The following is a 14,017-nucleotide window of genomic DNA, read 5'->3' on the forward strand; positions in this document are numbered from 1 at the left end:
TATTTAATGAAAATATGTTAAAAAAGATAATTAATTATTAATTTCTAGTTAAATGATCTTTAATGAAAATTATCAATTTAATTAAAATAATTATAATTTTTAACAATAATAATATCGCTATTAATATGATTAAAAAAAATCAAAAAAATGTATAGATTTAAATTTGAAACAAAATATTATATAATAATTAGATATATTATTAATAACTATTGTTCTAATAAATTGTTTTAATAAATTTTTATTAACATATATTTCATGAATTTTCAATAAAAAATACAATATATTATAAAATCAATATTAATAGTAATAGTAGTAGTCCATAATTATATTATCAAGTAAGTTTTTTTTTAAAAAAAACAATAGTTATTTATTTAGTTTCAAAATATTAATAATAAAAATAAATAATTATTTTTGAAACCGTTGGCAACCATAGAATCAATTAGCCTTTAGTTGTCAACTCTTTATACAAATTATCAAAATATTTTTAGATAGTTTTTGCTCAAATTTTTATAATTATTATAAAATTTATATAATTTAAATAATAATAATTACTTAAAAATAATATAGGTCATTCTAAATATATTAAATTAATTTTTTATAATATTATTTTCATGCAAACATATTATTAAATAAAACATTTTACACAACTATATGTTATTATTATTATTATAACTGATTTTAATAAATCATTATTTTTTTTAGGGTTTTGCAAATAATTTGATGACAAGTATTTGATCCGATATTTGCCGCAAACAACTGATACCTATATCACGGGTCAAACTATTGATCTTTTTTTTAATGTGATGTCATCGTCAAACTGGTCTATTGTTTTAACAGCTTTCACTTCATTGACACTGTTATCTATTGTATATATTATACGATTTTATTAATCAAACAGTTTAGAAGACAACCAGTTCTAGCAATTGGTAGCCAACTGTCCAAAATTACAGATTTTCATATTTTTTAAAACCACTTTTAGTGTGACAGTGGCTAACAATTGTAGGTCATATCAACATCAAAGAAAACTATGTACTGTCAAGCTATATGTTTAACCGATGTCCACACTTAACCCGATTGTCTGGCCATAAATTTTAGGATACTTTTTTTACCGATATAGTAATCAATCTACCGAATATGCCAATTGATATTATGCACTGTTGTGTTTACCGACAACTGTCCCGATTGTGACGATTGGTCAGATTGACGGTTTCAAACTGTCGCCACAAAGAACATAAACCAAGTTTCAGAGCTTATGTATCTGAAAACTAGACCTAAGTTAAGGCAATTTTGGCCCTAAAAACTACATTACTTATGATATTTAAACAATTTTTTAAAATTTATTTCTTTAATTTCTAAATTAAATTTTTTGTTTTTTTATCATTCAACACTTAACAAACTACTGTACTGTATAAATGATTTTTAAAATATAGATAAATATTTTAATTAGATTTTTTTTTATTATAATTGATATTTATAATATACATGATAAAATTTTAAAAGGTTTAAATAAAATTAAGGTTTACAGTTTTACATAAATTTTTCACATTTTTCAAGTATTTCTAGCAATTATCTAAAAAATAATATTATGAGTCGTTCATCGGTTTTGGTTACGGTGCCGGCGCTAACGTATTGAGTCGGTTTGCACTCAACTGTCCCGATATGGTCGAGGGATTGTTTCTCATTCATCCATCAGCAACGGCCAGTACATGGACTGAATTGAAAAATATATATTTATTTTTTTAATTTATAGATTTTAATTTTTTAAGAAAATATATTAAAAACAATAATAATTCAATAATTTATTAGGATCTATAATTTAAAAATCAATTTTAGATATATATATATATATTGCCGATACTTTGGCGGCCAATTCATTAACAATCTAAATCTCGGTCTGTTTATTGACGCGTATATCGGACGGTCAGCGTTGGACATCACGCGCGACGATAAACACGAAACGATTCGGTGCAGTGTTGCCCTGATATGTGGACAGTATTCGGCGCAATATGTGGACGAATCGGTCAAAATGAACAGCCGATTGTGTCCGAGCGACTCGACATGGATTAAGTTGTCGGATGTGTCGATGGTCTTAGAAGAACAGCCGTACAAAGTGGCCGAAACTTTTTTTGGCTGTTTCTCCAATGGTTTGGGCTATACGTTGAAAGCCTATCGGAAAAAGAGGGCTCTTATGATGGGAATGTCGATGCCATGTCTGGCCAGATCTCGGCTTAGCTTATATAGTGGTAGCGCTGACACCGGCGGGCCGTCAACTGGTGGTTACTCCAGGGGTTGGGCTATACAGGGCCCCAATGTTGGGAAAGTCAAAGCCATGTCTAACCAACAAAATTAATAATTTTAAGAAAGTCTTTTTAGATAAAATTATTTTTATGTACAATATATTAGTATTTATTATTAATATTTAAACAGATAAACATATATATATATATATATATATATATATATATATATATATATATATATATATATATATATTATTTAGTATTTTGTAATTTAAATAATTGTTTAAAGTAATAATGTAAATAAACAGTAATTAATTTTTTAAATAAAAAAAATACCTAACATCAAATTTGAATTACTTTAATATATTTATTATATTAAAAAAATACTAATAACAAAAATGAAAAGTTTAAATTGTCAAATTAAAATTTTTATTAAACAGTTAAACAGGTAGATTAATCATTACTTTAAAAAATTAAAAATAATTTTATATTTATTAGTAAACTAAACATATTTAAGCGGCCAAATCACGAGCTACCCGAACCGCTGCTGCCGCAGCCGCCGCTTGTTGGCCACCACTGCTGCTGCTGACCACCGTTGTCCGTCCAAACTTGGATCTGGCTATACTTCTAACCCGATCACCACTACTACCCCTACCGGAACCGACAGTATTGACACTCGTTTGGACCCGATTTTTAATATTATCAATCATATCGCTAATCATATTGTTGCCACCTTTGATGGCAACAGTATAGGCGATCAATACCATCAACAATGTTATTATCAATAATTTCATTGTCTATTAATTATAGTATATATTTATATAAATATATTAATATAATGTTGTGTTTTTTGTGATATTTTTTGTGTGTTTAACTGTTTGAATACTCGACTCTTTATTTATATACTTTTACTGTTATATAATTATATACCTGTGTATATATATATATAAAAATTTAACATATATCTGTAAAATTATTAATGATTTTATTTAATTTTTTTGGTACAAATATCATTGATTAATCGATCAGTGTATTGGAAAAGTTTTATAATATAGAGGAAAAATAAAATATTAATAAATTAAGTAATAATATGTAAAAAACAATATAATTATTATTATTTTGCAATAGTGTAGCATATTTTATAATAAATCATTTAAAATAATCTGTGTACTTTTAGATTTAATTTCATTTTTTAAAAACACTTACGATATTTTATAAAATGTTTAATAAATAAAAATATTCAATAAAAATACATGTTTTATTTAAATTTAAAATATTGTTTGCAATAATAAATATACATGTATTACATGATTAATAAGTTAAGTAAATCTATATTAAGTTTATTAAAAATAAATAAAAATATTAATTTTATTATACATTTATATGCTTTTAAAAAACAATTTGTTATCAAATAATTATGAGTTTAGTATATGTTTTTCGAAAATATTTAATAATAATTTTTAAATAAAATAATCTATTGTAATAATTTTAAATAAATTTAATTTTAATACAATTAATTTTAATCTAAAATAATAACAAAAAAATACACAATTTAATAATATATAACTAGTATAACAAAACAATTTTAATTATTATCATGAACATTTTTAAAAATAAAAATAATTTTATCAATAGTTAAATTTTTACCGAGAAATAGTTTATCCCGATCTAGTCTACTATAGTATATTACCGGCCATATAATCATCGGTAGCCGTACTGTTTAACTGGTCAACAAACTGTTGGTCAGATTTTAGTCGTAGTAGTAGTAGTGTATACCAGTTAAGGCATCCCTATAAGCTTATGGATACATTTTCCCCAGACTATCGGTAATACTAATATTATTGGTAAACAAATTGCCGCCAAAATTAGTGCCGACCGTTACGGTTATCAGAATTTTATTAGTCGCCGCTAAAACTTTAATAAACTAAATATATTTTTTATTATTTAGTTTCAGTCAATTATAAGATATTTATATATAATTTATGTATAAATTTTGTTAAATTAGTGGAAATAAATTTTAACTATTTTTTAGACTACTCTTTATACTGTATATATCACTTTATCTATCTATAGATATGTAATGTGTATTACAATAATAAAATGTTTTAGTGTTGATGGTTACAAACAATTAATAAATTATAATTTTAGTTGCAATAAATAATATAAATTTTTTGAATGCACAGTTTATTTATAGTTATATAAAAAAAATTAATAAATTTTTGAATACATATTTAATACATATTTGAATAATATAATTAATAAAAATTTAGATTTAAAAAAAATAATATATTCAATAATTATATTTCTCTTTTAGTTATTAATTATAATAATTTATAATTAACAACTATCCATATTAACCAATTAAAAGTTAGGATCTAGTTACTGAAACTTTTTTTTATATAATTGTTTTTCGACCCCAGTAAGAACAATGTCTTTAAGTTTGTCCAAACCATCAGATTTTGCTTTATTATACCTTATTGCCAGTCCATCCATATAATTGAATCCATTATTAGCTAATGTATAGAATTTATCTTTGATGGCGGAGGTGGTGGCTGAAGTGGTGGTGGCGACCAACATAACGGTAATTAGTAAGGGTATTATGAAAAATTTCATTTTTTTATAATAATCCTAATAACTTTAAGACATTTGTTTTGTCTGTTTGTTTGTTTGTTTGTTTGTTTGTTTGTTTGTTTGTTTGTTTGTTTGTTTGTATGTGTGCACACTTCCTCAACAACCATTTTTTAATTCAAAGCTAAAAATATATTGTTATATTTTCAATTTTAATTTAATGCAATATTATTTCTATGGGAAATTTTAAATGATTATTGAGCTCAGGTAGGTTTTAGGGACAGGTAGGCTGGTGTCGTGTAATTACACTTTGCTATATTATATGAGTTACAGGGCACCGGGAGGTAAGCTACCTGTGCTAAATTTTTGCAAAATTTTCTCAAATGCAAAAATTTTCAATTTGTGTTAAAATTTTCAATTTGTGTTAAAATTTTCAATTTGTGTTAAAATTTTCAATTTTAATTTAAAGCAATGTTATTTCTATGGGAAATTTTAAATTTTTGTTGAGCTCAGGTAGGTTTTAGGGACAGGTAGGCTGGTGTGTCGTGTAATTACACTTTGCTATATTGTGTGAGTTTATGGCACATGTTAGCTACATGTGTTAAATTTCAGTAAATTTTTTTCAAATGCAAATTTTTTTTCGCAAAAATTAAATTTTCAATTTTTATTAAAATTATTTAAATATATATAAAAACTAAAATTTCTCAAAAGTTTAGTCGAATTAATGTGTATTGGTTCAGTAGTTTGTTACATTAGGTTATGTAGTAGTTGTATAAACAAATTAAGTCTCATTCAAATTACTTATAGTAAATATTTTTAAATTAGTAAAAGAATTGCACGGCTATACATGTTGCTCGGGACAAACTAGTAGTAGTTATAATTTTTTATAAAATTTTATTATTTTGGTATAAGTTTTTTTTGTTAATTTTAACTAATTTCATGTCTTTATATACATGATAACATTTGTTTTTTTAATTTTTCAAGACAGTTTAAAATATAATTAATAGTTTTTTTAAATTTTTTATTTTTTAAATTATACTATAAATACACAGATAATATAACAAATTATAAAATAAAATTTTGTTATGTATTACTAAACATATTTTTATATTTTGAAATAAGCTATAAATTTAACAAAATTAATTACATTTTTATAATGTAATAAAATAAAAAAAAGTAATTAATTTTATTAAATTAGTTTATTAAAACTATTAAAAATTGTCTACTTGTTCCTACATTTACTGGTAATTGTTTGCATGTTTAGTCTATTGTGGCTAAACGGGTCTCATTTGATTAAATCGGATCAATTTGTTAGCTCATTGAAGACACGGGTCAGGAAATCAGTGATACCTGTATATAAACTTTACATATATCTGTAAAATTATTAATGATTTTATTTAATGTCAATTATTTTTGTGGTAATAATTTCATTGATTTATCTATTAGTGTATTGGAAAGTTTTATAATAGGAAGAAAAAATAAAATATTAATAAATTATGTAATAATATGTAAAAAACAATACAATTATATTTTGAAATAGTGTATCCTATTTTATAATTAATTATTTAAAATAATCTGTGTACTTTTAGAGTTAATTCAATTTTTTAAAAACACTTACACAATATTTTATAAAAACTTTAATAAATATTCAATAAAAAACACTTGTTTTATTTAGATTTAAAATATTGACATATCCTTGTTTGCAATAATAAATATACATGTATTGTATGATAAATAATTTAAGTTAATTTATAGTAAATTTGTTAAAAATAAATAAAAATATTTATTTTATTATACATACATATGCTTTTAAAAAAATTCAATTTGTTATTAAATAATCATGAGTTTAGTATATGTTTACGAAAATAATTGTTAAATAAAATAATCTATTGTAAAAATTATTAATTTTAAATAAATTTTATTTTATTATAATTAATTTTAATCTTTAAATAATATTCATAACAAAAAATAATACAATTTAATAATATATAACTAGTATAACAATAGAATTTTTAATTATTATCATGAAATTTAAAAAAAAATAATAATAAAACTAATTGAGGCAACAAATGAATTTAAAATTTTTAATTTTGAAAAATGTTATATGAAATCAATAATTTTCTTAACCAATTGGATTGAATAGTTTATTTAAAACCTAGTTCATTTATCTTAATTATTTAGCCAACTGTAGCGAACATCCCGAACTGCACGGATGACGACTGTGAACCCCGAGTGATGACAGCAAAGGGGTCACTGTTATACCCGAACACTGCGATATCACCGATACGTGGAGTTGGGTCAACACATGCGAAATATACGGCTATTATCCGGTTGATAGTCATTATCCACCGCTTAAAGATTTCCGGGCCCTACTGTCGGACACCCAATACTCTTCTCTATAGATCGAAAATTCGGTTTACTTTCCCGGTTCGGGTCATGTCGTAAGCAATCAGTTGTACAATGATTCCGATCGACGGCTGTGTCACTACAATAGCCATAACAATCCGTTTTGTCCGATATTTCTATTTAAAGATCTTATCGTAACTATTTTACTATTATTTTATTTATATATATCTATAATATAATATAATTAAAAACTAAATACAAACTTATAATAAATTTGATTTCTTAATTTTATTGTAATGGAAAAATTTATTAAAAAGATATATATATATATTGTATACATAGTGAAAAAATTTTGAAAAACAAAAAATAAATAAAAAAATCAGTTAATATTATTTGAAAAGGTTTTTTTTAATATAGAAAAGTTATATTATATCAATACTAATAATTAGTTTTAAAATTAAACTTTTTGAGTTTAAATCATTGTATGCCTAATACCACTGCTCTACGACATGACTATAAATATAAATAAAAAATAATTATTAGTTAAAAAAATTAAAAACAAAATAAAAAATAAAATGTTGAACAAAAAATAAATTAAAATAGTTTTCTCATACTCTCTCACACACACACACACACACACACACACATACATACACACACACACACACACATACATACACACACACACTCAAACACATACTCTCTTTCTCTCACACACTTCACACTCACACACACACTCACACACACACACTCACACTCACACACACACACACTCACACACACACTCACACTCACACACACACACACACTCACACACACACACACACAAATACATACATATATATATATAGATTAACTAAAAATAGTTTTCTTACATTAATTTCATCAATTGTTTTGGTGAACACGTATTTATCGGAAACCAATTCATTGCCCAAATCATCGATAAATTGTTTGTTTGTTTCTTCGTATTCAACGATTTTCTGTTTTAAACATTTATTGTATGATTCCGAACATAATTCCAATATTTTTGATTTAATAACAATTGGTCTATCATTTAGGTTAACATTAGTATAATTTCTTAGTATATCATCTCTGCCTACTAAACATTCAGCCTTAATGTCTAATATCTTTAAAACAAAAACATATGGGATATACAGTAGTTATTATTAGTATTATTATTATTATTATTATAGCAATTATTTATTTATTATAATTAAAATTTATAATAATTATATAATAACTAACTTTTGAATTATATTGTTTAATATTAGGTGACTGTTGTTGTTCCGGTATTTCTGATCGACAATTAATAAAATCATTGATTAATTTGGTATTTAATTTGTTTGGCGAACAGATTAAGTCTGTATTTAAGTTGTTTAACAAATCTGTATCCACGCTATTGGGTAGTGGGTGTGGGTTTAGGTTTAGGTTTGGGTTTGGTTGTGGTTGTGGTTGTTGTGGTTGTTGTGGTTGTTGTGGTTGTTGTGGTTGTTGTGGTTGTTGTGGTTGTTGTGGTTGTTGTGGTTGTTGTGGTTGTTGTGGTTGTTGTGGTTGTTGTTGTAATTGTAGTTGTGGTTGTGGGTGTAGGCGTGGGTTAGAAATTAAATCATTATGTTGTACACCGTTGACTACAATTATTGTAGTAAAATTAACAATCAAAAACACAATAGCAATAATTATTTTCATATTACTTAATATTTTTTTAAAAACTTATTGTTATATTGTTTTTTTTGTTTTGTTTAATTAATTTAATAAATAAATGTCAACTAAAACTCTTAAACACTAATTAGAAAATGAAGTTTTTTTGAAAAGCTAAATACTATTATATTTATTGTAAAAATGGAGTTGATTTTAATAATTTAAAAAAAATCTGTTTTTTAAATTAAAATTACGAAATATTACTACTTTTATATTTATTTAAAAAAAATTATTTTATATTAATTATGATAATTATTTTTCATTTTAATCAATTTGTTTAAATGCTTATTAAAAAACTTTACTAAAACATTAAAATTTATAAAACCATATTTTTTCAATCTAAATGTTTAAAGTAATTTAAAAATATTTTTAACGAAATTATAAATATTAGTTAAATTAGTTTTTTATATTTACTTTAATTTATGATATCTTCTAAAATAATTAATTAAAAAATGGAATTTAATTATATTATATTAAAATTATAACATTAATTAAATAATACTCCATTTATTTTTATTAATTGTTTAAATTAATATCTTAATTATATGGAAAAATTTACTTTAAATAATTTTATTAATTGATATTAATATTTAACTTAATAATATTTAAATATTAATGTCTATCTAAATAAATTATACAATTTAATAAAAATATGTTTATTTTTTATTTATATTTTTTGTTGGTTTGTTTTGCTTTATTTTTATAATATTCATATTTAAATACTTAATAATTGATTTACTCATTTGAATAATACGTCAATTCATAAATGCTTATAAATATTTTGCAAAATATTACTGAATATTAAATAAATGCACACAAAGATTAAAATATTATTTTTAAAACTATAAATTTTATGATTATTAGTCTATTATATAATTAACTATAAATTATTTAACTAAATGAACAAATAATAAAATTGCAATTATGACTAAAAGTGATTATAACAAGTGCAACACATATGAGACACAATTTTTTGTTTGTTAATCCATGTTATTATAGATACCAATTGGTTGCGGCAATACGTCTATCGGCCACTGGTCATACATAAAGCAATGCATTTCGGGTGTCCGACTCAATCCTGACCACTCTATCGTCCGATTCGCGGATTTGCTGTTCAATCAATTTGATTTTTTTTTCGTTGTTATCCATCGAGTTCTCCAACTTTTTCAGTTCATCCAAATCATATGTCTCGTTGTTTTCGTTTTCGTTGTCGCCGATGGCGGCCACACCTCTCCGACCACTACTACTACTACTACTATCACCAGCACCGCCGGTACGAACAATAATAAGTTGCTGTTTTTCTGGAAATTTTAGAGGGGGACATTTGGCTTAACCCCTACCCCATTGCTTAACCATGATATATATATATATAGATTTTATAAAACAAATTTTTATAATTTTTTTTAGCTAATAATTATTGTATTATAATAATTAACTATTAGTTTGATAACAATATTTCTGTAATTAATATCAACTGTTTTTAATTGTTATTAGTGTATCGATTAATTGTATAATTAACTAAAATAAAAAAAATTATATTAATTGTGTAAATTAATTGTTAAACAATTTTTTTTAATTAGTTGTTGATATTTTTATTAAATTTCTATAATTATGACAACAATTTATTTTATAGTTAAAGCACATGAAAATAGATAAATATTTTGTTTTCTATTGAAACTGTATTTTATTTGAAAACAATATATAATTTTTAAATAGTTTTGACAATAGATTTGTTGCGATTATTACAGTATTAGTTGTAAAACAAATCTAATCGATTGATAACAATATTTCTGTAATTGATATCAACTGTTGGATTCAAAATCACTTATTTGTCGACTAATCTGTTGTTTGGAAAACTCTCGGGAAGAATGAATAGATCGCCAAAAGACTCGTTCGAGCGGTTCGGCAATGATTTAACAGAACTGTTGTTAACTTATCTGACATTTGAAGACAAATTCAGATTTGAGTCGATATCCAAACAATGGCAACAATTGATGTTCAATACAGTCGATGAACTCAATGTCAATGTAGACCTCAAGACAGTCAATGCCAATACATTTGATCCATTAATGTATCCGAAACTCTGTTCAGATAACTGGCAGTCAGTGTTGAGAAAGTGTAGAAACATATCGAAAGTTTGGCTAAAAATTGATTACAAATTCGAGAAGAAAGTTAAAAAAGTAAAAGTAAATGAAGAAGTGGTAGTTAATGATGGAGTGGTAATCAACGATATTGACGACAATTTTGACGACGAAAGTGATGATAAAATTCTCAATAATGAAGAAATTGATAAAATATTTAACAAACACAGAAAAATTCGTACATTTTTGGACAAAATCTACGAACAGTTGACTGTTTTGGTGGTCAACGAGTTGAGCCAATTGACACACTTTACATCCTATGCCATCAATTATTTTAATGACAAAACGGTCGAAAAAACGGTCGACAAATTGGTGGACAAATTTGGCGGACAATTGAAGTTATTTGACTTTCCCAATCATTTTGACCACTCATTGCGTCAACAATTTAGACAATTGTTGCCATCTATGCCACGATTGATATCCGTTAGCCATTGGATTACCATCAATAACATCATTGACACCATCAGTGGTGACAATACGTCGGCTGAAGTGATACCAAACAATGTTATTACTAAACGACTCGAACGCTTCTTCATTAAACTATTTGATGACAATAATGTCGATAAGTTTGCATTGTTTGCCGATATTTGCCGCAAACAACTCATACCTATATCACTGATCAAAATATTAATCTTTGGCGATGTCATCGACAAACTGATTGAATTAAATTGTTTGATACGTTTCAGATCATTGACTGTTATCTATATACGATCTTTCAATCAACAGCTTAGTAGACAACAGTTCCAGCAATTGGTAGACAATTGTCCAAAACTGAAAAAAGTTTCATATTATGTCTACGACTTTATTAGTGATTGCAAGACATTCGTCGATGATATTACTGCAGCCATTGGCGGTACTCGTGTAACAGTACTAACCATTTTCGGTCATATGAACTATGAAAACTATGTACTGACCAGCGATATGTTTAACCGATGTCCACAATTGACCCGATTGTCGATTGCTGGCTATCTATTTCAGGATCCGTTTTTTACCGATCTGGCCATCAATTTGCCAAATCTCTGCCAATTAATGTTATGCGCCGTTATATTGACGAACGCCGGGTTACAATCGCTGTCCCGATTGAGGCGATTGACCCGATTTATGGTCAGACTATCGCCGGAAAGCACATACACAGAGTCAGAGCTTATGTATCTGAAAATGAGACCCAAGTTTAAGCAATTTGTGGCTAAAGATGACATTACTTTTGATATTTAAACACTTATTTTTTATTTCATTTCATTTATTTTATTTTGGTTTTAATTTTATCATTCATATCAACAATAAATGTATAATTGATTTAAACATTTAAATAAAAATTATAATGAGATATTATTTTTTATTATAATTAATATTTATAATATAATATAACATAATATAGTATTATTAATTACCTGTAGTTTAATAGTTGATATTATTATATTATGCATTTTTAATAATTATTTTAATAAATAAATATAAAATTTAATTAAATGTTTTATCTCATTAATTAACTTACTTAATACTATTGAATTTTTATTTATTGTAATTTCTAGTTTTATTATTGCATATAATTTAAACAACATTTTAAAAATGAATTATAATATAAATATAAGTTTACTAATAATTATAAATCATAATATTTTTTTTATGTATGCAAAATAAAATTATTTTCAGTTTTATTAAACAAATGTATTGTAATTTAACATAAGTTTTCCATTTTCCAAATAACATTTCCGCCGCCACTACTGCCACCACCAGTGCTAACACCATCGCCAACATTTCCGCCGCCACTACTACCATCACCACCAGTTAGTACTTCATTGGGCCAATTGTTGCAATATTTAACAAATTCAACAATCAATAACATGCTAAATGTATACAAGATTGAAATGGATCCCAATTTCAAGAAAAAACCGAACCAATCAGTTTGGGTTAGATAGGCTTTAACAATGACACCAATTTTAATGGTATAGAAGCGCTGGTGTGTCCTATTAGTGACGCCACCGATGTTATTGTCGCTGACTTTTTCGATACTATGTCAAAACCGATGGCGTCCACGATTGATAACACGGCGTACAGTCTAAACCGGTATGCAATCGCGCTCAGGTAGATAATTAAAATAGTACAGACAATCTCCCATGTAATTATTAAATTAAAGTAATCGCCAAATCGGGCCAAACTTTTATAGGACTCGTTATTATTGTCGGCATTTTCGATAAGATCTTTCAATAGAAATATCGGACAAAAAGGATTGTTATAGCGATTGTAGTGACACAGCAGTCGATCGGAGTGATTGTGCGGCCGATTAAACTGATTGCTTACAACTTGACCCGTATCGGGAAAATATACCGAATTTTCGATCCATAGCGTAGAGTATTGGGTGTCCGATAGTAGTGCTCGGAAACCTTTCAATGGCGGATAATGACTATCAACGGGACAATAGCCATATATCTCGCATGTGTTGACCCAACTCCACGTATCGTTGTTGTCAAAGTGTATCGGGATATCCGAGCGAACACACCGACTCGTTTGCCGGCCATTTGGTGTCATTGCCCGCTGTTCGCAGTCGGCATCCGTATCGCACAGCGAACCGTGCAGTTCGGGATGTTCGCCACAGTTGGCCAATCGTTGGCCGCGTGTAACCTACAAATTGGTTACAATGTAGACATCGTTTTTATCGTAAATAACATAGTCTTCCATTTGCCAAAAACGATTATAACTGTCCAATTGGTCGACGGATACTAAAAAACTATTGAACTGATCGTACGAGTAGTTGGTTATCACTGACTCCCTGACCCTTGTCTTCAATGAGTTGACAAATTGGTCGTTTCGGGTCAAATGTGATCCGGTATAAATCAATAAACCAATTAAAACCCAAAATCACCAGTAAATGTGAGATCATGTAAGTCCATCTGAACTTTTTTAATCTATTTTTAAAAATAATGTTTAATTAAAAAATAATAATAATAATTATATAAAAATTAATTTAGTTAAACATTTTAATAGATATATATTGTTTACCTAATTTCGATGACAGGTTTATCA

At 26.0% G+C, this 14,017-nt stretch overlaps 3 protein-coding genes across 3 annotated transcripts; 1 reads left to right on the forward strand and 2 right to left on the reverse strand.

Annotated features, from left to right (window-relative positions):
* Positions 1 to 1,055: 1,055 nt before the first annotated feature.
* On the forward strand, positions 1,056 to 2,350 carry LOC128956077 (protein NDRG1-like). Its single transcript, XM_054301759.1, has 3 exons — positions 1,056 to 1,076; positions 1,591 to 1,723; positions 1,926 to 2,350. The coding sequence occupies exons 1-3, from the start codon at positions 1,056 to 1,058 to the stop codon at positions 2,348 to 2,350; spliced, it is 579 nt and encodes a 192-aa protein (XP_054157734.1).
* Positions 2,351 to 7,539: 5,189 nt separating this feature from the next.
* Positions 7,540 to 8,962, reverse strand: LOC128955450 (putative mediator of RNA polymerase II transcription subunit 21). The gene is made up of 3 exons (XM_054301121.1): positions 8,400 to 8,962; positions 8,030 to 8,281; positions 7,540 to 7,667 (listed from the first exon to the last, which is right to left on the reverse strand). The coding sequence occupies exons 1-3, from the start codon at positions 8,838 to 8,840 to the stop codon at positions 7,632 to 7,634; spliced, it is 729 nt and encodes a 242-aa protein (XP_054157096.1). The 5' UTR covers positions 8,841 to 8,962; the 3' UTR covers positions 7,540 to 7,631.
* Positions 8,963 to 12,671: 3,709 nt separating this feature from the next.
* Positions 12,672 to 13,874, reverse strand: LOC128956078 (P2X purinoceptor 6-like). Its single transcript, XM_054301760.1, has 3 exons — positions 13,740 to 13,874; positions 13,153 to 13,615; positions 12,672 to 12,787 (listed from the first exon to the last, which is right to left on the reverse strand). Exons 1-3 carry the CDS (start codon positions 13,872 to 13,874, stop codon positions 12,672 to 12,674), a joined length of 714 nt encoding a protein of 237 aa, XP_054157735.1.
* Positions 13,875 to 14,017: the final 143 nt, after the last annotated feature.

Source organism: Oppia nitens, unplaced genomic scaffold (genome assembly GCF_028296485.1).
Source record: "Oppia nitens isolate AA-2021 unplaced genomic scaffold, nextdenovo-longstitch-racon4-pilon3 scaffold2_pilon_pilon_pilon, whole genome shotgun sequence".
NCBI classification, from domain to species: Eukaryota; Metazoa; Arthropoda; class Arachnida; order Sarcoptiformes; family Oppiidae; genus Oppia; species Oppia nitens.